Here is a 25,635-nt window from a genome sequence, read left to right as displayed (position 1 = left end):
GTTCTTCCACCAAACCAAAAAACTAGGTTCCAAACAACTCCCTGAAGATGTCTTACTAATCTTGTTGCAGAATATTGAGGATAGAGGTAAAAAGTTGAATAAATTCTTCCAGCTCTTTTGTGCTTTCAGTTCTCAAGCCATTCTGTCAAACATAAAATTTTACTTTTTATACAAACATTTCATGCAGCTCAATATAACCAAAACAAAGCCCAATCAAAAGATGGGCAGAAGATCTAAATATACCTTTCTCCAGTGAAGACATACAGATAGCAAAAAGCACATGAAAAGATGTTCAACATTGCTAATTGTTAGAGAAATGCAGATCAAAACTACAGTGAGGTATCACCTCACACCAGTTCGCATGGCCATCATTAAAAAGTCTACAAACAATAAATGCTGGTAACAGTGTAGAGAAAAGGGAACCCTCCTACATTGTTGCTGGGAATATAAGTTAGTAAAACCACTATGGAGAACAATATGGGGGCTCTCTGAAAAACTAAAAATAGAGCTACTCTATGATCCAGCAATCCCACTCCTGGGCATATATCCAGTGAAAACCATAATTCAAAAAGATGCATGCACCCAATGTACTTTGCAGCACTATTTACAATAGCCAGGACATGGAAGTAACCTACATGTCCATCAACAGAGTAATGGATAAAGAAGGTATGGTACATATATATATGATGGAATATTACCCAGCCATAAAAAAGCATGAAATAATGCCATTTGTAGCTACATAGACAGACCTAGAGATTATCATACTAAGTGAAGTAAGTCACACAAAGGAAGACAAATATTATATCACCTATATGTGGAATCTGGAAAGACAGACTCACAGACTTAGAAAAAAACTTATGGTTACCAAATGGGAAAGAAAGGTAGGGGGGTGAAATACATTAGGAGTATGCACACTGGTGGTGGTGGTTTAGTCGCTACGTCATGTCTGACTCTTGTGACCCCACAGACTAGCCCGCCAGGCTCCTCTGTCCATGGGATTCTCCAGGCAAGAATACTGGAGTGGGTTGCCATTTCCTTCTCCAGGGGATCTTCCTGACCCAGGAATCAAACCCGGGTCTCCTGCATTGCAGGCCAATTCTTTTACCAACTGAGCTATGAGGGAAGTCCATCACATATGCACACTACTACATATAAAATAGATGATCAAGAGAGACCTACTCTATAGTAAAGGGAACTTTATTCAGTATTCTCTGGTGACTTACCTGGGAGAAGAATCTGAACAAGAATGGGTATGTGTATATTTATAGTTGAATTCTTTACTGCACACCTGAAACTAGCACAATGTTTGAGTCAAATATACTCCAATATAAAATAAGAATTAAATTTAAAAAAATTGGCACACATTTTCAGCATTATTTCCTTGGACTTGTGGTAGAAAGAATTGAAATGATAATTACAAAGAATTGTAATACTGTTATTATTGATCCATATATGGCTCTCTTTTATTAATTATCTTAGTTTTTATAACATGATAAGTACTTGTGGACCACCTAATACAAAAGCAAGGATCTCAACATTAAACCACATCTAACCATGTAATTTTAAAGCCTCTGCAATTTTAAATGTAGTTTTATTAGTTAGCATTATTTTTATGTGATAAAACTTTTTAAATTTATTTTTAGTTGGAGGATAATCGCTTCGCAATGTTGTGTTGGTCTCTGTACACCTGTGAACTAGCCACAGGAATACGTATGTCCCCTCCCTCTGAGCCTCCCAGCCCACCTGTTCAGGCTGTCCCAGAGTGCTGGGCCGAGCTCCTTGTTACACAGCACCCTCCCTTTGGTTATCTGTTTTACATACAGGACTGGATATTTCAGTGCTGCTCTGTCAATTTGTCCCACCCTTTCCTTCCCCTCTGTGTCCACAAGCCTATTCTCTATGTCTGCATCTGTATCCTTGCCCTGACATTTTTTCAGCACTAAATTTTTTATTTCTTCATGAAAGTATGCTGCTGCTGCTGCTGCTAAGTCGCTTCAGTCGTGTCCTACTCTGTGCAACCCCATGGACTGCAGCCTACCAGGCTCCTCCGTCCATGGGATTTTCTAGGCAAGAGTACTGGAGTAGGGTGCCACTGTCTTCTCCTAATGAAAGTATAAGTAGTACCAATTCTTATGATGGAAGATAATCTCAAAAATATAAGTAAGTTGTACATAGACTGAACATGCACTGTTAGAGTAGATGGGCTTTAGAGTCAGACTTTCAGACTCGGTCTTCCCTGGTGGCTCAGACGGCAAAGCGTCTGCCTACAATGCGGGAGACCCAGGTTCGATCCCTGGGTCAGGAAGATCTCCTGAAGAAGGAAATGGCAACCCACTCCAGTACTCTTGCCTGGAAAATCCCATGGATGGAGGAGTCTGCTGGGCTGTAGTCCCTGGGGTTGCAAAGAGTCGGACACAACTGAGCGACTTCCATTTCTTTCTTTCTTCCTTTCTTTCTTTCAAACTTGTGGCATCAGACAAATTATTACCTTGAATGCCATTTTATAATCAGGAAAACTGGGGAAATTGCTGTCTCATATTTGTAAGGATTAAAGTACTGTCTGAGATATCCCCTGGTGCTTGGTATGTTTTACTGTTTTAATGCCTTGCTTGTCTGAACTTTTTCATCGTGTGCTTGGATGCTTTACGTCCCCACTAGATGGCACTGGCTAGCCAATTTAATTCTCACTGTCCAACCCATCTGACTCTTTTGCCTTAAGAGGAAAAATACTTATGGTAAAGACTATTGAAAGTGTTATACACTTGATTTCAGGTAAAATTAGAAAGGATTACCTATACTGTGAAAAAATCACATTCAGTATACACATTCATAAAAACAAAATATTAAATAATTAAACATATTAAGGAACAGCTTAGTGGTCAGAAAATATAGAGCTAATATAACTTAAACTATATTAGCAGTGTACGTTTTGTTTCAAGTGCAGTAGAAAACCATTGATGAATTTTAAGCAAAGAAGTGTGAGGATGTTATTTATGTTTTTAAAAGATCATTCTGACACTGCTGCATTTCAAAGACACCACTAAAGAGATTGAAAAGAGATACCATAAAACTGAAAATAATATTTATAACAGATGAGCAAGCAAATGACTTATCTAAAATATACTATGAATTCCTGCAAATAAATAAGAAAAAAGACAACAATAGTAGAAAAATTGGTAAAACACCTGAACAGTCACTTCACAAAAGGAATTCTAGTGCTTCCTTGGTGGCTCAGTGGTAAAGAACTCACCTGCCAGTTCAGGGGACGCAGGTTTGATCCTTGGTTCAAGAAGATCTCACATGCCAAGGAGCAGCTAAGCCCAGGCGCAAAACTGTTGAGCTTGTGTTCCTGGGCCCAGGAACCAACTACTGAAGCCCGAGTGCCCTAGAGCTCAGCCACAGGAGAGGCCACCGCAGTGAGGAGCCCACTGCCCACAACTGGAGAAAAGCCTGTGCAGCACCAAAGACCCAGCACAACCAAGGATAAATAATAGAGAAATAAATATTTTTTAAAAAAGGAATTCTGTATGGCCCGCAAACATGGAAAGGTGCTCAACTTCATTAGTAGGTGGGGGAAAGAAAGCAAATTAAAATCACAGTAAGAAACCATGACACACCCATACAATGGGCAAAAATGTGTAATACCAGGGTTGACAAGGATGTTCAAAGCAGCAGCTTTGTGAGAGTCAATTCATAAGCTACTGTGGAAGTGTTCAGTGACGTCGAAGGCAGAATTCCTTTCCTCAGTAAATACCTTGTAGAACACCTGTGTACCAGCACAAGCGTACTTTTATACATGAGCATTCTTAGTTAAGAATGCTTAACTCACAATAGCATTGAAACAAGTATACTATCAAGGGTGAAACAGATCACCAGCCCAGGTTGGATGCATGAGACAAGTGCTCAGGGCTGGTGCACTGGGATGACCCAGAGGGATGGGATGCAGAGGGAGGTGGGAGGGGGGATCGGGATGGGGAACACATGTAAATCCATGGCTGATTCATGTCAATGTATGGCAAAAACTACTACAATATTGTAAAGTAATTAATTAGCCTCCAACTAATAAAAATAAATGGAAAAAAAAAAAAAGAATGCTTAACTCCTGAAAAGTTAAGAATACCTAACTACCAAAAAATGGGGGGAAACAGAAATGTTCCTTGACTCAAGAGTGGATAACCCATCCATTCTATTAAATTAGATGTTGCCATAAGACATCAAAAATGAAAAGCACTATAGCCTAGTGAGGCTTCCCCAGCTCAGTGGTACAGAATTTGCCTGCAGTGCAGGAAACACAGGTTCTGTCCCTGGGTCTGGAAGATCCCCTGAAGAAAGAAATGGCAACCCACTCCAGTATTCTTGCCTGGAAAATCCTATGAACAGAGGAGCCTGGCTGGCTACAGTCCATAGGGTCCCAAAGAGTTGGACACGACTGAAGCAACTTAGCATGCATAGCCACAAGTACCAAAAAAGGATGTGTCTTAAAAAATGATAAGCAAAAAAAGAAGACAGAAAAAAATGTGTATAGTACAGTTCCATTTAGATAAAGTTCAGAAACAGGCAAAACAAAATTATGTTGTTTAGGAATGTATATGCCAAATTGATGCTTTTGATCAATTGATCAATAAAGAATTAATGCTTTTGAACTGTGGTGTTGGACTACAAGGAGATCAAACCAGCCAATCCTAAAGGAAATAACCCTGAATATTCATTGGAAGGACTGATGCTGAAGCTGAAGCTCCTATACTTTGACCACTTGAAGCAAAGAGCCAATTCATTGGAAAAGACCCTGCCTGATGCTGGAAAGGATTGAGGGCAGGAGGAGAAGGGGGCAACAGAGGATGAGATGGTTGTATGGCATCACTGACTCAATGGACATGAGTCTGTGTAAGCTCTGGGAGTTGGTGATAGACAGGGAAGCCTGGCGTGCTGCAGTCCATGGGGTTGCAAAGAGTCAGACACAACTTGGCGATTGAACAACAACTTTATCATTAAACTAGTATGGTTGTGACCTCTGATGTCAATTATATCTCAGTTTTTTAAAAATGCCTTTGGTGGGAGAGGTGAGGCTGTCAACATGAGGGTTTGTTTTCTTTTTCAACCAGGATGGTAGTTACTCATGTACTTTATATTTATTCACCCAGCTATACTTTGTTTCATGTTGTTTTCTGCATGTTTTACTTCAACCATAAAACATTTAAAAAAATGCACACACTGACTCCTGCATTCACAGTGGAGTGTGTGTGGGCACAAATGGCGGCAGGTAAAGCGTGATGGAGGTGAAAGATACTGGGAGCAGAGGCCTAGACCAGGGCTGTGGTGGCAGCAGAGATGGAAGCAAACAGATCCAGGCGGCAGGTCTAATGGGCCTTGCTAACAGATTGTTTCCTCTTGTTCTTTGTGATAGTTCACAAACCAGAAAAAGTCACGTGGACAGAAGCTGCTGGAACCATCCGGGATGGATTAAGAGCCTATACAGCCCTGCATTATCTTTCTCATCTCTCGCCTGGAAAATCCGTGCTGATAATGGACGGAGCAAGTGTAGGTGCTAATAGTTTTGTTAAAAAAAAACATCATGTCAATGTATGGCAAAACCCACTACAATACTGTAAAGTAATTAGCCTCCAATTAAAATAAATAAATGTTTTTTTAAAAAGACCAAAGTAGGATAAACTTAGGAAATTGAGAAATGGGCCATTCACTTACTAATACAATGTATTGCCAGTTAACTTATTCACTGATTTCCTATACCAAACTCCCATTTTCTAAAATAAGCAGCTTTTATCAACAGACGGTAAGTGTTTAGTTTCTTACTGCTTTGAATCTGCTAGTACTTTAAAAAAGCAGACAAACCATTTTTATTCATGCCTGTTACACAGAACTTGAAATAGTTCCTAATCTTTGAAGCTAGACCCCAGGTCTCCCTGCCTATTTTGTATCATATCCCTCATAGTTACACTTATGTGATTAAGGTGTCTCATTTATAGATATATCACCCAAGATCAAAACTGTACTAATTTAAACATGTTGCATATATGTAGTGATGTTTATACATGATAAACAAATATAAAGACACTAATAAAAGATTACATAAAAATCTAAAAATGTTACAGATTTTATATCTGACTGTTGATGAAAATGATTTTTCTTTGGAAAAAAAGGCAGTCTTCATTGGCTTCAGCCCTGTGTCCAACATCAAGATAGTAATTTTCCTGAACGTACCCACAGGTCAGCAAAAGGATGGAACTTTTGAAGTGCTTTGATTTTCGAAGAGAGGTTGCTGGACTGGTATATGTACCATATAATTAGCTTAGTACATTATGCTGACAAGGCCCTTAATGGCCCATTTTTCTCTTTCCAAGGCCGTGTTCCGAATTCATCCTGCTTCTGTCCTTGAGGTTATGTGCTATAGTCAGACTGGCTGGGAGCCTGTAGCACACACAGCTTTTCCTTGAGGCAGAGTCTATCAAATGTTTCCCTTTCTAATGAGCTTGTCCATATTTTTTTCTTTGTATCAGACAAGATTTTAAAATATACTGAAGTAGCACTAAACTGTTACTCTTTATTAAAAACAACCTAGATGAATTAGACACAGCCTCTGCCCTCTATCTGTAACCCCATTGTGTATTTCTCCCACACAGGCACTTGGTACAATAGCTATTCAGTTAGCGCACCATAGAGGAGCCAAAGTGATTTCAACAGCGTGCAGCCTTGAAGACAAGCAGATTCTTGAAAGATTTAGGCCTCCTATAGGTGAGTAATAATACTCAACACAGACTTTAATACATAAAATTTTGAAGAGATATCATATCACCTTGAAAACTCCACTTGTAAAACAAACTGCAAAATGCCAAATACGTGTCATTTTTAAAATGGACTTAGTTCCTGTGCTAAGTCCAAGGTTACTTAAGTTTACATTGTAATTATTTGGGCTTTTCTGTTGTTGTTTTCTTTTGGCCAGACAGTGTGGCATGTGGGATCTTAGTTCCCCCATGAGGGAGAAGACCCACGCCCCTCTGCTGTGTGAGCACTGGACCCCTAGGGAAGTCCCGGTTATTTTTCAGAGTTTTTTCTTCTTTGCCCCATTGTTATCAACTTAGTCAAGTTTGAATTAGGTGAACTTTGACACAGTTCAGAAACACCTGATACCTCTTTGGTTTTTTTAGTCAATAAGTCATTATATTTTTGTATCACTTTTTGTTTCTCAAACTCTTTTACCCAGTGACATGTACCTAAAGGGGTCCACAGAGAATGAGATGGTTGGATGGCATCACCAACTCAATGGACATAGTTTGAGGAAACTCTGGGAGATGGTAAAGGACAGAGAAGCCTGGCATGCTGCAGTTCCTGGGGTTGCAAAGAGTTGGATACAATTTAGCAACTGAACAACAAATGTCCCTAAAGTTGCCTGTTTCCTGTGATGCACTGGGATGGGAGATGAGCCAGTTCAACAGAAACCCAGGTCACATATAGTTTAGGATAAATAGGATATGGCATCAGCTGGGGAGCTCTTGAAAGGACTGAACCTATCCCAAAAGCAATGAACATGGGAAAGAGAAAAGTAGAAATTGACAAAATAAAATGGAGAGATGGGAATGGAATTTAGTAGACTGGAGTTAACAGAATTAACGTTGGAGATTAACAGATAAAGAGCGGAGTGTAAGTGAAGGGCCCGCAGGAAGGAAAGTAAGATTCACTGAGTGTTAATATGAATGATAGTTCCTTAAATCCTCAACAACCCTGTGTCAAGTAACCGGGAAACAGCATCACAGAATTTAGCTTGTCCAAGGATGTGCCAGGGTGTGTACCACTAGACCTGAAATGGAATTTGAACCCAGGCCTGTCTAACAGTAAAGCCTAGGTTATTTCCATGGTTATGTTATGCTTTTGGCAGATAACCAAGAAATGGAAAGAAGGTTGAAACAGGGATTGAGAAAGGAGGGAGATAAGAAAAAAAAGAGATTGAAAATGGAGGGGAGGAGCATAAATAGTACTGTGGGCAAGGAGCAGTTTCCTCTTGGTTAACCCTGCCCTTCCCTCCTGTCTCCCCACCCCACCCTCAAGACTTCAGTCAGTACTAGACTACACCTTGAATCTGAGCAGCTCTGAGCAGAATTCTCTGTAATGAGAAGGTATTCAAAAATACAAAAATGAAACAGAGAGAGGTGTCTTCATTTGCCAATTCAAATTCTGAGATTTTTTTTAAAAATATTTATTATATTTGGTTTCATCAGCTCTTAGTTGTAGCATGTGGGATCTAACTAGATCCCTGACCAGGGAATGAACCTGGTCTCCCTGCTTTGGGAGCAATAGTCTAGCCACTGGATTATCAGGGAAGTCCCCAAATTCTGAGATCTTTCAGTTCTCATTGGCTTGTTCTCTTAATATAGTACTTTAAAACAACCAGTTAAAGTTAGTTTTATTTTCACTAACTCTGCTTAGAATAATCCTGTTTTGTTTTTTCACCCTCAGAATTCTGTTTTTGTTTTGGAGGGCAAGTCAGGGAATGCCGGGTACGGGTTGGGATTTCTGTGACTGAGAAAGGATAAAACTGCCTCTAACAGACAAGTACCAAATCCAGAATAGATCTTTGTACTTTTGAGCTCTGACCTCTATTAAATCTGAACATACTTAAGAAATTGTTTAATCTTTCAGTTCACATCTGAATACATAGGTACATTTGCAGTTTAGAGAGTCTCAGTTCTGGCAAAACACCCTTTAGCTTATAAAGAACAGTCCTCTGTGTCAACAGATCAACCTTGGAATATGTTGTCTATAGAATGCTCATATTTTAATTTATTGACTATACCTGTTTCTTCATTTAAATTGATTCTTACCAACACTGGGTTAGATGAAAAACAGGATAACTCAAATTTAATAACTGCTTCAACCATTTAATTCATTTCAGAGACGAGAAACTGAGTTGCTTTTCCTTCTCTCCTTCTGGGAGCTGTGCTGATCACATAGAGAACAGCACAGTCGCCTGACTTTCTGTCCTTCGCAGCTCGAGTGATCGATGTGTCTAATGGGAAAGCCCACGTGACTGACAGCTGTTTAGAAGAAACGGGTGGCCTCGGAGTGGACATTGTCCTAGATGCTGGAGGTGGGTATTCACTAAATCAGTGATTTCTGTCATTTTTTTATTGTGATGGGTAAATTTCTGGGAAAAAATATAACCAGGAAGTAATTACTTATATATTTATTAGGCTGAGGTTGAGAGTTTTTTTCCTCCTGGGAGATCTAGTTTTCGGATCAGGGATTGAGCCGGGGCCTCCTCCTTTGAGAGTGTCCAGTCTTAGCCACTGGACCACCAGGAAGCCCGTTTTGTTTTTAGATGAAGATGCTACCTAGCAGGCCAGTTCTTTACCCCTGGGGGCTTCCCTGGTGGTTCAGTCGGTGAAGAATCCACCTGCAATGTGGGAGATTTGGGCTCAGTCCCTGGGTTGGGAAGATCCTCTGGAGAAGGGAACGGTTACCCACTCCAGCATGCTGGCCTAGAGAATTCCATGGGGCCTCAGAGAGACTGCGTGACGTTCACTTTCACTTCTCTACCGATGGTGCCGCCTGGGACGCCCTGTGAGACCCAGGCACGGGGGTTTCAGGATCTACAAGACGTCCGGGGCCTCCCTGGTTGTACTTGTGCTGGCTGTGCTCACTCAGTCACGTCCAACTCCTGGTGAGCAGCAGCCCGCCACGCTTCTCTGTCCATGGTATCTTCCAGGCAAAAATACTGGAGTGGATTGCTATCTCCCAGAGGGCTCTTCCTGACCCAGGGATTGAACCTGCGTCTCCTGCATTGGCAGGTGGATTCTTCACGGGTTCAGAGGTTCTTGGATTCGTTCAGGTCTCAGCCAGTCACTTATTTCTGCTATGTATGGCTGGCCTCTGAGGGATGGTGAGCTTCTGCAGTCCCTTTTTGGAAAATGCAGATTTTTTTTGCATTTTACCTTCCTTGAACTTTTGTAGCTTAACCAATAGCTATTTAACACCTAATCTCTACACACTTTGGTAGTGCCACTGCACCTTAAGAATAGGATTCACAAGCCTGCCAAGGGATTCTATTTATATTTTGTTAGAATTTATCTTCTAAGATCATAACAAATGGAGCTATGGCCATATCTGTTTCTTTTAGCCAGTATTTTCAAGATTTGAAATTAACTCAGAAAAATCTTTCAGTGGAAGTGAATATATAGTTCATTAACTTTTCAAATGGACATTTCAATAATTATGTCAAAGCAGGACATTCTTGAATCTATGAATTCCTTACTCAGAAGTCAACTTTTCCCAAAGTATTAAGCTATCAATGGTATGATTAAAACAGTCAGACTTAGCTGTGTGTGTTGTTACCTTGTCTGATTTTCAAATTAAAAGGGTCATTTTATCTTTAGTTATCTCATAATTAAATCTAAAGTAAATTTTATGAACAGTTTTAATGTAAAAGTGTATTTTAAGGTGTCTGAATACATCATATGTTACCTTGTTCTAAGAAAAATGCTTCCTTGTTACATTAAAAGTAAAGAGAACTAGTTTGAAGAATAAATTTTTATCAGATTACTATAAAATATATGTTCTCTCCCTCTCTTTCTTTTTAAACAATTCCTCTGTAAGTGAGGTTATATAGTAAAGATGACGAACCAGCTGAAAAATTACAACTACTACCACATAAACATGATATCATCACCCTTCTTGGTGTTGGAGGCCATTGGGTAACAACAGAAGAAAACCTGCAGGTATTAACAGAAACAGTAAAGTATTACTATTCCACCAATAGGATATAATTAACAAAGAATAATGCCTAAGTCTTTTAGCATGGTATGGCTAAATTTGTATAAATTTTTAATTATTTCCTATTTTTAAAGAAATATAGCTTTATTTTTTTTTTTTAACTTTAGCTGTTGGCCAAGATGTTGAAATATAGTTGAAATATAGCAGAGGAGTTCATTTAACTTTTATTTAGTGGTTTGGAAATAATGACTTCTAAATTTTTTAATAGAATTTCAAATAAGATTTTTTTCCCTTAGTAACAAACATTCATGTTGACATATACTTAGCAAAATATTTCTATATAAAATGACAATTTCTTAATTATTCAAATTAGAATTTGCTGTGTGTGTGTGTGTGTGTGTGGTCTTCCAAAGTTATATTTCTCAGCAAAATTCAAGGATTTTTATTCTGGTGATATTCACATGCCAGAATTCTCATGTTCCAATCTTCGATGATTTTCTAACTTCCTCATGAAAACGACTGGTGAGTAGCAGCTAGAAATCTCACAAACACACACACACACACACACACTAGTGAGTAGCAGCTAGAAATCACACACACACACACACACTGGGGTGTAGCAGCTAGAAAACACACACACAGACACAGACACACAGACGCACACACACACACTGGGGAGTAGTAGAAAACACACAGACACACACAGACACACAGACACAGACACAGACACACACACACACTGGGGAGTAGCAGCCACTATATCACCTCTGGATTGGCCTTGCATTTTGACCTTGCTGTTTCATAATTTTGGACAATGAATTAGAAAAGAAAACATTACAGTGTACATACTGTTACTAAAGTCTGTGTGCTGATTACTTGCGATTTGGGTATTACTTTGTGTAAAAATTTTTCTGACCTGATACCAATCATTCTCCTGCTATGAAACTCACAGTAACTGAGCGTTCTTTGTGCATTTTATCCAAGCTGGATCCTCCAGATAGTCATTGCCTTTTCCTCAAGGGAGCAGCAGTGGCTTTCCTTAATGATGAAGTTTGGAATCTGTCAAATGTACAACAGGGAAAGTATCTTTATATCCTTTTTTTCTACTGATTTGAATTTCTGGCTTGAAATGTACCTTGTATTCTCATCATTAAATTCTTTAATAATGATAATAGTTAATAATAATAATAGCAGCTAACTTTCATTGAACATGCCAAAGTTCCAAGTGTGTTATAGGTACTTAATTAAATATGAAAACAACCCTGTGAAATATAAGTACTATTATTATCCCTCTGTCACAAGTAAAGAAACAGAAGGATAGAAAGGTTAATACACGCCCAAGGATGCACTGGCAAATGCCAGGACAGAAATCACATCCTCCAAGCTGTCTCATTCGTTTCTGAATATGAAATCAAACTATAGGAGACATGGAAAAATTTACTTCATTTTAATCTGGCCTCAAGAAAATCAGAGGTCACCTTAAAAGACTACATCTGTACTCCTATGGTGGCACCACTGTGCAAAACATTTCAGAATATTCATCTAAATCAAAGAGTTGAGGGGGGGCTGTTTTTAAGAATATCAGTGCTAGGAAATCTTTATCAAAGAAAGATGGATTATTTTTAATGGAAGTGATTCAGTAACAAATCGAGTGTAAAATCGAATCATTCCATTTTAGTAAAAGTAATCAAGTTTTCTTGAGACTCTGAAAGCAGTTCTGAAAGAAAGGTCCAAACCTATTTAGAGCAGGGTCAATTTAAGAATAAACATTTTGTTTCTGAGATGCCTGTCTTAAAGGCAGCTGTACTTGGTAAAATTTTTAATATTAATATATTGGATAAATATTAATATGTTCTCATTACTAAATAGAGTATAATTATGCATGAAGAGACTTGCATGTCTCACTGAATATCATTATTTTTATCAAATGCACGTTGTTATACATGCGTGCTATGTACAAGGCCAGCCTCCTCTAAAATCTATGGCAAGCTTATTTCAGAGCCTTCAAATAGTAGTATTTAATCAGTATATTGCATATTTTGAGTTTTAAAGAGTTCATTTCAAAACCAGAACAACCCTTTAATGTAGTGAATGTGTGTTTATTTTTGATTAAATGTTTTCCTATTAAATTTGGAAAATAAACTTAATTTTTAACTCTCTAAAAAGAATTATTTAAATTTCAGCTTTAAATGATGAAATGTCCAATAACATTGTAATTCTCAAGAATATCAGGGGATGTCCATTATAGACACACTGTATTAAAAGTAACACAAGTTAGCATGTTTTGAATCTTACATGTCAGAAGGCTGGCTGGCTGCTCTGCCTGCATTACTTAATTCTCTCAACTACTCTCCTTTCCCCCACACTGTAAGATTTTAACCTGTCTGACAAATTCATGGACCAAGTTGAAATATGACATGTTTATAAGAAATGTTGTTTTCAAAAATCAAAAATACATATTTATACACACACACACTTACACATACCATTGTCAATTTCATTAACAGAAGAAAGCGAATTTGCAGTAACAAAGAGTGAATCAGTATTCTTTAGGTCCTTTAAAAAATATCTTTAAAGTAGCTTATGTTTGTATTTTCTCTTACATTTCCTAAAGTCCTGACTCAAACTTTAGTCCTCACTTGTGCAAACCCCCCTCAACTGCATCACACATGAGCCAGTTGATGCTTATGATTTATATAGATAGCCTTCCAATTGTGTGATTATACACCATAAATAATTCCCCTGTACTAGCAGTTATATACTCTCAGCTCTAATATTATTTCAATTAAATGACTAGAGTTTTAAATTTTATACTGTTTCTTATTTGCACATACTAGACACAGAGATTATTAACTTTCTTGCATACATATATCAGCTAGCTTAATAAATGTGCTCCTAAAGTTAAGAAATGTCAGTGCTAAAGTTTTTAATTAAAAATACCATATGTAGCGCTAAGATGAAACCCTGACCCATTCTGTTAATAATACCGTCCACTTGGGATAACACTAGTCGTTACTTAAGGAGAAACAGGCTTCTTTCATCACTTGTCCTTTGAAGTTTTATGCTCTGTTATGTCAGTATCTCTCTCAAATCACTTCCCCCATTTTCCTGGTTTAGAGGTAGACTTGGATAGCTTACAGAATTTCTGTTACAAAAATAGGTGACCTGCCTAGCATCCTCTGCTTATCAGATAGTTTTATTTACTCCTTCACATTGTCACCTTAACAGTCTTTTCCAGCTACGTATTTTAAAAGACGTGATGGAGAAGTTATCAACTGGTGTTTTTAGGTATGCTGGACGACCAAATCATTGTTCTTGTTTATTTTTCTATTCTCCAAGAGATAAAATGGGCATTCCCATTTTTGTTTCAGCATTCTCAGTACACTTGTTGCCACCATGTTACATTTTGTTTAGATAAACAGCTGCCGTTTAATATTTCTAAAGTGTATCCTGTGATACACCAGTATTCCCTAAGATGGAAGTGGTTCATGAGTTTTCTTTACTCCATTCCATACTGTATCAGCCCCTTCGCTTATCCACATCACCCCTCCCAAAGCAATTTGAAATAACCCACAGGTAGACAGGAGAGAAAAGTACAATTTTTTTTCAGCTGAATCTGTTTTATCAAAAAAGAGGAATTTAAAAAGGGAATGGAGAGAATGGGTATTTTCCCCTTTCAAAATCTAACCACTTTTAATAGTGAAAATATTAATGGACAAATTTTATTTAAAGTAACAGAGTTGAACTACAGCAGTTGCCAACTACCCTGCTGTGTACTCTCCTCATCCTTAACTAGACATTTCTAATAATTTCATTCTTCCTCAGACCTCAGTTGGATGAACCCATTCCACTATACGAGGCAAAAGTCACCATGGAAGTTGTTCAGAAAAATCAAGGAAGAAAGAAGCAAGTTGTTCAGTTTTAACGTTCTCTCTCAGACCTCAGGTGGATGAACCAGTTCCAGTATTTGAAGCCAGAGCTTCCTTGGAAATTGTTCATAAAAGTCAAGGAACCTAAAAGCAAGTTTTGTGTTTTTAAGCATATTTTTCTGCTGAAACAAGATGCTCATTTATTTGAAGTATTTGAAAAGCATCTGAAAAAAAATTATCGTACAGGTCGAGACAGTTGTAAAATTTAACATCTAAGGGGAATATTCTGAAAGCCTTTTAAATTATTGTCCCTATATATTTGCCTCTTATAAATTCTCTACATGAAGAAAAACTGTCATCGGAATCCACACTGTGTCGACAAGGCTGCTGGGAGTCTTGCTTTGTCAAAATACCGTTATTACTTTTCTAATCATCTCCTTTCTCAATACTTACCTTCTTTAAACATCCTTTGTTGTCGTAATTTAATACTTAGAATATATTTCCAAGTATGAAAGGATCTAGTCAAGAGAAAGCTAAAATTTTTTTTTCTTCAAATATTCATTCACTCCAGGGTTTCCTCAGGATGGAACCAGAGCATCACGGTAACGCGCCCGTGACCGCTGCAGTGTTTGCATGGAAGGCTGCAGCGGCGATGCCGGCTGCGGCCGCGGGCGGGAGGCGGCGTGCCGTTTTGGGGGGTCGGGAGGAGAGGCCCAGGCCCCTCTCCGCAGCCCTGGACGTCGCCGCTGAGCTCCGGAAGCTTACCGAAGCGGCAGCTCAAGTGTGACGCTTCCTTTCTTCCTGGCGCCTCGCTGAGGATTTAAATAGCACTCGGCTCTCCCGGCGTGCTTCCCAGCCACCTAGCCCCGGGAGGTCAGGCTGGCGCGCCCGGGGAACGTCCTGGGACACACACGACGGGAGCGCGTTTCCCGCCGCGGGAGGAACATGGGGGGGGGCGGGCCCGCGCGAGCGCCTCGCCGCGCACGCGCCGTGAGCGGCTCGGGGGCGGGGTCACGGCGGAGGCGGAGCCCGGGCGCGCGGGAAGCGCCTGCCGGGTCAGCCCCCTCGGACTCCGCCGTGCGTCATGGCTCTGTCGGTGCCCGGCTACTCGCCTAGTTTCAAAAGGCCTCCCGAGACACTGCGGCTCCGACGGAAAAGGGGTCGGAGCCTCGGCACCGCCTCGGCGCCCGCGGAGCCACCCGAGCCGGCAACCCGCCGTGCCGCCCGCGCGGCCGGGCTGCCCCTCCGCCCGTTTCCGGCGGCGGGCAGAGGCGGCCCGGCCGGGGCCCGAAGGAACCCCTTCGCCCGCCTGGACAACCGGCCGCGGGCCGCCGCCGAACCTCTCGAGGGCCCGCCTCGCGGCCAGCAGGAGGCGCCGGGCCCGGTGAGTGTCCTCGCGCCTGGGAGCCGAGGCGGGGGGCTCGTAACAGTCCGGGGGTCGATTCGGCCGTGAAGTGGGGCTGGCGGGCTCTCGCGTCCCGGGAGGGAAATGGGCGCGGAGTTGAAGTCGCCCGCGGCCTCGGGGTGCCCGGGGGTGGGGGCCGGCGTGAAGTGCGCTCCGCGAGCGGCCGTGGGGCGTGCGGGACCAGTAGGTCCCGAGGAGCGGACCCTGCATCTCCCGCGCTCCCGTCCGGTGCCCGGCCTGCGGAGCCTGGGCGGTCGCGGTGGAGAAGGATGAGAGGTCAGTGGGCACGTGGCTCCGAGTCGTCCTGGAGCCACCGGGGAGGGCCCCCGTTTGGGGAAAATACAGGACCCTCTTCCCTGCGGCATTCAGTGCCTCCCTTCTCCCGTCCTCCAAATTATTCTGAGTTTGGAGGATTGGTAAGGATTCATCAGGGGGTCAGAATTGACCCCATAAATATTTTGTCTTACTCCTAAACCTTTTGGATCTTTTGAGTGGAGATTATTGATTATTGAGTTACCAGTTGTGCAGACCACCTGCCTTCTTCCCCGTTCGTTGTGATGGTTAAAGTTCAGACACAAAGCTGAAGTGACACGCTCTGTCACACTGATTTGGGCTCCTGGGCTGATTGAGAAACTTGCATGCCAGGTGAAGCTCTGCAGGTTTAAAGCGAACTCTAGCACCATTTAGAATTTAAAAGGACCATTTTTTTTCACCTCAGTTTTTAGATTCTAATCAAGAAAATGATTTGCTCTGGGAAGAGAAGGTTCCTGAAAGAACAGCCCTTACAGAATTACACCAGGTAATGCTTAGAATGTATATTTTTATAAATTCAGACTGCTGAGAAGCGTTTTACTTGAGAAATCATTTACCAGAGAGCCTTGTGTGATCATTTCTACTAGACTTGAAAGGACATCTGGCATCAGCCTTGGTAAAGGATGTAGTATGTAGTAGTAACAGTTTATCATGGTACCAGTGCTAAAGCAGATGTAGAGGTGAGGTTTCTTTTTCATTCTTTCATAGGTAGTGACAAGTCCAACGCATAACTCAGAACTAGTGCCTCCAGTCTTATCCCACCCTGAATCTTCAAACCAAATCCCCAGATTAGTTCCACAGGTGGTGGCATATCATTGAACCTCTGTCCTACCCCCTCAACACCACACGCTCCTCTTGACCCCATTCCTCAGCTACTTCCTTGGTGATGTTTGTCCAGAGGGAAGCAGGCTAAAAGAGTTCCCCCAAGACCCAGTCTCCCTTCCTTGCAAGTAAATTGCCTTCAGATCCTTTGGAAATAGTTCCCCCTTTCCTATTATTTTTTAATAACATCACTTAAAAAAATCATTGTAATATAGAGAATAGTGACTTGACAGCAGACAGTTTGGGAGGAATTTTTGAGGTTTAGCAAATGCTTCTTAAATCAGCCTTAGAGGCTGATTTAGAGGCCAGGTTACCTGCAAAGGAGCAGCTTAGCCCTGGTTCCAGAGTTTTAGAAGCTAAAAAGTGCTTTTGAAAAAATGCTTGGAAGATTTATGCTTTGACAGCAGTATCAATAGCAGATTTTTTTAAATTATGATTATGAAAATAGTGTTTCTCTTGTGACTAAACTATGTAGAACTAATAAAAGTGAACACTGCCTTTCCAACACTACCACCACCGCCAACAACAACAAATTCCCACTTCCCAGAGATAACATCACTGTTAATGGTTTGGTGTAGCTCTTTCTGGACATTTTCACAGTGTGTAATTAATTTTCAATGTTATCTATTGTACAGTTCATAACATTTTGAGATTTCAGTAATCATAAGCATGTTTAGTGGATGACTCTTGTAGATTGAAGGGTTCTTTTCTTGGTACTCTACTAATTTTTGTGTTCTTTGTTTTCTAAAAGACTCGTCATGTATCATTCTCCGAATCTGATATTCCACCCTCAGAAAGTACTGAGTTACCTGTGGACTGGAGCATTAAAACACGACTCCTTTTCACCTCTTCTCAACCCTTTACCTGGGCAGATCATCTGAAAGCCCAGGAAGAGGCTCAAGGTATCATCCAGCATTGCAGGGCAACAGAAGTTACTTTGCCTCAAAGTATACAGGTAATCCTGTGAGAAAATAGCTATGCTTTAAAGTAACAAATGAAGTCTAAAAATTTAGTACTTCTCTGCAAACTGTCAGTGATATTTCCTTCCATTAAGTTTTTCTTTGGACATTTAAAGACACAGAGACATGGGGAATTTTTGTATTTTCCAAATGCCGCGTTCATATACTTCTTAAAATCATACTGAGTAACTGTTAAATTTATAGACCTGTCCTGAGACTCACTCATTGTTGCAGGCAAGAATTGTTTGAACTAAACTATTCTTTATAAGGCCTTTTGCGGAAAAAAAAAAAATAGAACAAAATGAAAAGCAATTGAGGAGTAGGATTGCAAAGAGATTTTACTGGTTTCCTCATATACTGTATACTGCGTTTTTTAAATGCACTAACTGTTACCTGCTTGTGCGACAGTCTGTTGTAAATTTAGTAGAGTTAATGAGTTCTAGAAAGGTTTTTACAAATTAATTACCATTACTTTCAAGCAGCTCAACTCAAACTAGGTTAAAAGAGATTACCTTGGTTACCTCTTTTTTAATCAATAGATCCTGGTGATGACTTGTGATTGGGACTATCGGTTTTTACTGGCTACTTTTGAAAGCGTTTTGAGGCAAAGGAGTTGAATACAGTGTTACCTGCACACACACACCGCTGCCCTGGTGGTAGAAAATGATCATCATTGTTCTCAAGGATGGTAGAGACAGGCAGATGTTTCTCTGTCCAGGTGTCCTTTCTGATTTGTGGGTTAACAGACTGTAATTGCTGGCAAGGAAGGTTTTCCCAAACAATAATAAACTACACTTTAGCCTCTGTAACTGTTATTAACACATTCTTACAGAAGAATAAATGTTTGGTATGTTCAGTGTCCTTTTAATTAAATTCTGTGTTTCTAATGGGGCAAAAACTGTCCAATATCATCTTTGGATTTTAGGATCCCAAGCTCTCCGCTGAGCTCCGCTGTGCTTTCCAGCAGAGCCTCATCTACTGGCTCCACCCTGCCTTGTCTTGGCTGCCATTGTTCCCTCGCATCGGAGCTGACAGAAAAATGGCTGGAAAGACAGCTCCATGGTTAAACGATGAAACCCTGCAACACGTGTTAATGAGTGACTGGTAAGATGAATAAAAATTTGTGAACCCCATAGTGAATTTTCATTTTAGCAGTATTCTTTCCTTATTTATGATGTGTGATTGGGCATTAGTAGATGGATTTCTCTGTCCTTCTGAATTATTTTATTAAAATGTTAATGATTAACTGCTGGAGAAGACTCTTGAGAGTTCGTTGAACATCACAGAGATCAAACCAGTCAATCCTAAAGGAAATAAACCCTGAATATTCATGGGAAAGACTGATGCTGAAGCTCCAATACTTGGGCCACCTGATGCTAAGAGCTGGCTCATTGGCAAAGACCCTGATGCTGGGAAAGGTTGAAGGCATAAGAAGGGAGCAGCAGAGGATGAATTGGTTAGATAGCATCACTGACTCAATGGATGTGAATTTGAGTAAACTCCTAAAGATAGTGAAGGACAGGGCAACCTGGCATGCATAGTCCATGGGGTCACAAAGAGTCGGATGTGACTTAGTGACTGAAAAACAACAGCCATGACTAGCAATTTAAACTGATTTAAATTGTTTACCTTTGGGGAATTCCGTGGCAGTCCACTGGTTAGGGCTCGTAGCCTGAGTTCAGTCCTGGTCAGGGAACTGAGATCCTGCATTTTGCGTAGTGCAGGCCACTCCCCGCCAAGAGTTTTTTTTCTCAAATTGTTTACTTCTTTAGCTCTTATTCACTCCTTTTTCCCCCATTCTGGCTGCATTGCCAAGCTTGTGGGATCTTAGTTCCCCAACCAGGGTTAGAACACATGCAGCCTGCAGTGGAGGCCAGGAGTGCTAGCCACCAGGCTGACGGCATTCCCGGCTTATTCTCTCTATGTGGTCATGGAATGTGTATAAGTGATGGCTATATAGAGACATAATGGCTGTCTCCCTTCTCATCAGGAGAAGCTGCTTATTAAAAGTCAGCAACCTGATATCAACTGCTTTGTCTATAAAGAAAAAATGGCAAGCATTTAAATGTTAAACGCTACTTGTTAAAGTATTTAGAATTCATCAGTGAGTCCCGTGACCAATTGCAGTCCTTTAAAAAGCCAAGTTCTGTCATGACAAAAATTCAGACCATTACCTGTAATAATTGTGTTTAAAATCAGGTAAGGATCAAGTGATGTAAAAATTTTCAACAGTGAGTTGACATTTTAATAATGCCTAAAGAAAAATATTTTTCTTCATAGGTCTGTGAGCTTTACTTCTCTATATAACCTGCTGAAGACAAAACTTTGCCCCTATTTCTACGTTTGTACCTATCAGTTTACTATCCTGTTCCGTGCAGCAGGATTAGCAGGAGATGATGTAATCACGGCTCTCATATCTCCTACAACTAGAGGTATAAGAGAAGCTATGAAAAACGAAGGTAAAACTATACCTTTAAAGTGAGAATACCAAACTGTATAGTAGACACCTTAAAAGTTAAAATTTGAACTGTCTTCTAACAGTTGAATTATCTTTTACCACTTTTATCTTGTTACTTTAAGAATTACTTCATTTCTTCACTTTTTTAATTTTTTTCTTAGCATTTAATTAAGTTATCCAGTGTACATAGCTTTAAGTTACATTCCCTTCTCTAGTCTCTAAACATATGTCAAGCTGGAAAGTCCCAATCTTAATATACTCCTGTAGAATTTCTTTTATAGTACAAATTATCTACACTCTTCTAATAACTTGATTTTTTTTTTAATAACTTGATTTTTAAACTTTGTCAACACATTAGTAGATCATGAAGTCTGTTTAGTGGGCTTATAAGCACTTTTTTAAAAAAATGAAATAGAATAATATATACTCAATGAAAGATTACCAAGTGTAGTGAGAATATGTATTGTCCTGAACCATTTGTTTCAAGGAGATATGTAGTTATTGTGAGCTGCTGTCAAGAAAGAATGGAAAACACTGCTTTAATGATCAAGTGTAGAAACTCATTTTCAAATACTCTCTACAAGTCAACAAGACTGTTAATTCTTTCAGAGTATATTAAATAAAACACAGTTACATTTTTCTTTTCTCACATAGGTATTGAGTTTTCTCTGCCTTTAATAAAACAAAATGGCCATGAGAAGAGGAAAGTGTCTGGAACAGGCTTGCGACACGGGGAGTATGTGATTAAGATAACCTTTTATATCATCTGTGTGACTTAAGGATTCAATGTAGAGGAAACAGCTTTATGAAATGTGAACCCTAACTAACTGTAGCAACGTCCTAGGGAGCAAGCCGTCAGTGATGAGGATGAAGAAGAAAGTTTTTCCTGGCTGGAAGAGATGGGTGTGCAAGATAAAATTAAAAAACCAGACGTACTTTCTATCAAGCTATATCCTTTCAGTTACTGTTAACTCAAATTGATTTTCACTGAATTCAGTTAGTGAGCAATGTAATTGTTTTTTGGGTTTTTTTTATGAGGATGTAAGATCTTAGTTCCCTGACTAGGGATCGAACCTATGGCCTCTGCAATGGAAGGTCAGAGTCCTCACCACTGGACCACTAGAGAATTCTCTTGAGCAATGTAATATTGACTGGAAGTTTCCTTTTACTATTATCTGAAAGTATCCTTAAGATCATATTCAAACTTACTTCCCACATGACATTAAAAAGCAAACCCCTAAAAGCAGTAAAACAAGAAAAATTAAAGTTGTTTTAATTAAAAAATTCCATTTTGGTTAAATTTGGGGAGGGGAATGGAATGGATTTTTGACTAGAGAAGAAATTCATTTTTCTCAGGAATCAATTTCTAGCAAATTCAGATGGTCATAAAGAAATGATTTTATTAGGATGCCTTAAAATTGCAAGGGCTTCCCTGGTGGCTCAGTTGGTAAAGAATCTGCCTGCAGTCAGGAGACGGTTGCAATCCCTGGGTCGAGAAGATTCCCCTAGAGAAGGAAATGACAACCCACTTCAATACTCGTGCCTGATGAATCCTATGAACAGCGTAGCTGGCAGGCTACAGTCCTTGGGGTTGCAAAGAGTTGTACCTGACTGAGCGACTCACACTTTCACTTCACTTTCATGATTGCTGTGAAGAGAATTAGCAAGAGCATTTCATTTGGAGTAGGGAAAAGGGTTCCTGGTGAGTCAAGATTAAGATAACTGCTGTTACTGTTGGTATGGGATTTGCATTTGTAATTTCCTTGATTGTCATGTTCAGGCGTAAAGAGATACATGAAGTACAAATGGATCACAGACCGGAGTCTGTTGTGTTTGTGAAGGGAATGAATACCTTTACACTGCTAAATTTTTTGATCAACTGTAAGAGTTTAATTGCTACCACAGGTCCACAGGCAGGACTTCCACCAACCCTCTTATCCCCAGTAGCCTTCCGAGGTGCCACAATGCAAATGCTTAAGGTAATAAAAAAGAAATTCTGTACTAATTGTCATCACCTAACTTCTAAAGATGTATTTCCCCCTTTTTTGATAGGATAAATTCTTGGTTTTTTTAATAGCTCAACTTCTTTACAGGGGCTTTCCTGGTTGCTCAGTGGTAACGAATCTGCCTGCAATGCAGGAGACACGGGTTTCAATCCCAGGTCAGGAGGAGGAAATGGCAGCCCACTCCAGTATTCTTGCCTGAAGAATTCCATGGACAGAGGAGCCTGGAGGGCTACAGTCCATGGGGTCATAGTCAGACACAACTGAGTGACTAAATCACAGCTTTTTTACGTGGTGCACATTTTGTTTCCTGTGAGTAAAAAAATTCCTTGATATAAAGTTGTCTCAAAGGAATTATATGAACTATATTAATTATTTGAAATGTTGTATTTGAATTATTGCCATAGGAAAAGTTGCTTAATTTCATTTCGTCTTTCTGAAGCACTGAAAGAACAGTGCCAACCAAGAGTGCTCCGTTAAATCATTGTTGTTTAGTCACTGAGTGTGCCCAGCGCTCTGACCCCATGGACCACAGCCTCACCAGGCTCCTCTGTCCAGGGGTTTTCCAGGCAAGTATACTGTGAGTTGGTTGCCATTTCCTTCTCCACAGGATCTTCTGATCTAGGGATCAAACCCACATCTCCTGCCTTGGCAGGTGGATTCTTTACCACTGAGCCATGGGGGGAGTCCCATGTTCTAATTATAGGAGGTCTCAAAAACTGGATCATGGTTATAAGTGAAAAGAAACTCATTCCATATTGTTGAAGAAATACACATACAGTTTTGATGTGAATTACATGGTGAACATCAGCAACAGAATCTTAATTTTTATTTTCCTAATATTATGCATTGACTGTGTGTTAACAAATCACAAAGGATACCATTACAAGAAGTTATTTTCCCTAGAACTAGTACTTCCATTGACAGTCTCATAATTTGGAGGAAAGGATGCTGGAAGCTGAGAATTTCTGAACAGGTTTACTCACGAAACTTTCTTGTGGTGGACCTTATAAACTACTTTTGTCCCCTAACTGTTAAAGAGAGGGATGCCCAAATGAGAAGTTATTGATCACATTTTTAACTGGGGACAAAAGCTGGAGAGATGGTACCATTTCTTTAAAATTTTCTTGAAGGCTCGAAGTGTGAATGTGAAGACACAAGCTCTTTCTGGATACAGAGATCAGTTTAGCTTGGAGATTACAGGCCCCATTATGCCTCATTCTCTACACTCTGTGACGATGCTACTCCAGTCTTCACAGAATGGGTCATTTTCTGCAGAACTGTACACACACGAGCCAACTGCTGTATTTAACATCTGCCCACCAAAGGATGAAGTACTAGATAAGGTAAGTAGACAGCTGGTAAAGAAATTTAGTTGTAGTCCTCTCAAACTACATAAAAGTGAAAGGCACTCAGTTGTGTAGACTCTTTGCGATCCCAGGGACTACAGTCCATGGAATTCTCCAGGCCAGAATACTGGAGTCGGTAGCCTTTGCCTTCTCCAGGGGATCTTCCCAACCCAGGGATTGAACCCAGGTCTCCTGCATTGTAGGCAAGATCCTTTACCAACTGAGCTATCAGAGAAGCCCTCAAACTACATGGATGGAGGAAATCAGTCATTTGTGATGAGCCAAACTGGTGTTCTAAGTTATTAAACTGTACTAAGTATTAATTAGCAAGAGGAAGGGGAAAATGACTTAGTTTTTTTGAGGAGATAAATTCTATGAATTCACGCTGTAGTAGGAAACATTTACTAAAGAACTTCCCTAACAAAAGGCACGTTATTTTCATTGTCCTTTGAGATGCAGAACTTAACAGTACCTGATTCCTTTTATAAATTATTATTAGAAGATTAATAATTATGGGTGTTACTTAACCCCCATGCCTTTTTTCCATGTTTAAGTTTTTCTTAGATGCAGGGGGGAAGAGCTACTTGGTAAGTTTCAGGTGATACATAAGTTTCTAGATATGTATCCCACACATTTTAAAAACTGAAGTATATCTGCCTTTATTTTGAACATGTAGATTTTTATTTATAAGACCTTTTAAACTTATCAGTTTGTCACTTATTAAAATAACCAAAACTAGTATTTTGGGATGCTGTCATTGTGTAGAAATTCTCAGGGTGAGCTTCTATTGATCATGATAAATTTGCCTTTATAATCATGAATGAGGCATCTGTCAGTGATCCCATGGTAATTTTAAAAACTCATCTGTTCATACTCATGCTTTTTACTGAGTTCCTTACAAATTTTCACAGGAGGCTGTCCATGAGGAGCTTGCCAACTGTGGATTGCACCCTAAAACTCTGGACCACCTTTGTCAAACACCAATACTGGGGAAATTGTCCTTACGGCATGTGGAAATGAATGACTACATTTATAATTGGAGATCCTGAACACCAAAGTAAGCCTAAAAGGAATCTGTGAGGAAAAAAGCCTTCTAGCAAGGAAATTCAAGATTCTTATACCTTTGGCTTTAAAGTTCACTTTGGAAGTTATCCAAATGTTTACAAATGTTTACCTTTCACAGTAACTTTTTATTACATGCACTAAGCATAAAAATAGGATTAAGGTTTTAAAATCATTTTGTTTTTACTCTTGATTCACTATTCAGATATGAAGATAAAACTTATTTAAAACTTGAATGAAAATTCTAGATCCATTAATCTAATTATAAACTGGGTAGAAAAATGAGTTGTTTCATTGCAAATGGAAATTGAGGCTTAGTATCAATTATCTTGAGACATTGTAACAGCATCGGGGCAAAACTAACAGTTGACTTAGGAGACAGTTTATCTGAGCTGACTGATGGTGCTTCCACCTTAGTTGTTTTCCTGCCTGTTTATGATTCCTCTGTTCTCAAATACTTGTTTTAATGCACGTTCATTCCGATTAGGGTATTTTGTATTCGTATAGAATAGGGTCAAGGGTTGTAAAGTTTACTCAGCTGTCTTGACAAAGCAGTATTTAATATGTTCTTGTAGGTTATTTGTGTGTCTGCATGTATATATATACATATATAATTCAAATTTTCTTAAATAAAAGTGCTTAGAAATCAAAAGCATTGGGTAAAGTAACATTAG

At 39.8% G+C, this 25,635-nt stretch overlaps 2 protein-coding genes across 8 annotated transcripts in view; both read left to right on the top strand.

The window, feature by feature from the left end:
- The window catches only part of CRYZL1 (crystallin zeta like 1), a 35,726-nt gene extending 20,667 nt beyond the window's left edge, over positions 1-15,059 (top strand). For 4 of the 6 annotated variants that reach the window (XM_065913512.1, XM_065913513.1, XM_065913510.1 and 1 more), the window contains 7 exons: positions 5,378-5,538; positions 6,639-6,750; positions 9,002-9,100; positions 10,606-10,727; positions 11,707-11,812; positions 13,965-14,010; positions 14,548-15,059. In XM_065913512.1, coding sequence (XP_065769584.1) covers positions 5,378-5,538; positions 6,639-6,750; positions 9,002-9,100; positions 10,606-10,727; positions 11,707-11,812; positions 13,965-14,010; positions 14,548-14,647 — 746 coding nt within the window. In that variant the 3' untranslated portion in view covers positions 14,648-15,059. Of the gene's footprint in view, positions 1-5,377; positions 5,539-6,638; positions 6,751-9,001; positions 9,101-10,605; positions 10,728-11,706; positions 11,813-13,960; positions 14,011-14,547 lie in introns of all 6 variants that reach the window. The other 2 variants (XM_065913514.1, XM_065913515.1) reach the window with 2 other exon arrangements.
- Positions 15,060-15,201: 142 nt separating this feature from the next.
- On the top strand, positions 15,202-25,613 carry DONSON (DNA replication fork stabilization factor DONSON). Of its 2 annotated transcripts, none has more exons than XM_065913508.1 (10): positions 15,202-15,975; positions 16,715-16,795; positions 17,882-18,085; positions 19,015-19,193; positions 20,370-20,548; positions 21,202-21,283; positions 21,392-21,496; positions 22,328-22,526; positions 23,829-23,896; positions 24,811-24,947. In XM_065913508.1, exons 1-9 carry the CDS (start codon positions 15,676-15,678, stop codon positions 23,889-23,891), a joined length of 1,392 nt encoding a protein of 463 aa, XP_065769580.1. In that variant the 5' UTR covers positions 15,202-15,675; the 3' UTR covers positions 23,892-23,896; positions 24,811-24,947. The 2 variants fall into 2 exon arrangements, with proteins under 2 accessions (XP_065769580.1, XP_065769579.1); XM_065913507.1 differs by having other exon boundaries at positions 15,586-15,975; positions 23,684-23,896; positions 24,811-25,613.
- Positions 25,614-25,635: the final 22 nt, after the last annotated feature.

This window comes from Muntiacus reevesi, chromosome 21 (assembly GCF_963930625.1).
Source record: "Muntiacus reevesi chromosome 21, mMunRee1.1, whole genome shotgun sequence".
Taxonomy (NCBI): domain Eukaryota; kingdom Metazoa; phylum Chordata; class Mammalia; order Artiodactyla; family Cervidae; genus Muntiacus; species Muntiacus reevesi.
This window is presented reverse-complemented; position numbering and strand designations above follow the sequence as displayed.

Coding starts and splice junctions, on each gene's coding strand:
- DONSON (XM_065913507.1), top strand. CDS start 15,676: ATGGCTCTGTCGGTGCCCGGCTACTCGCCTAGTTTCAAAAGGCCTCCC. Junction 18,086..19,014: donor CTTTGCCTCAAAGTATACAG/GTAATCCTGTGA, acceptor TTTGGATTTTAG/GATCCCAAGCTCTCCGCTGA. Junction 22,527..23,683: donor CCACAATGCAAATGCTTAAG/GTAATAAAAAAG, acceptor ATTTTCTTGAAG/GCTCGAAGTGTGAATGTGAA.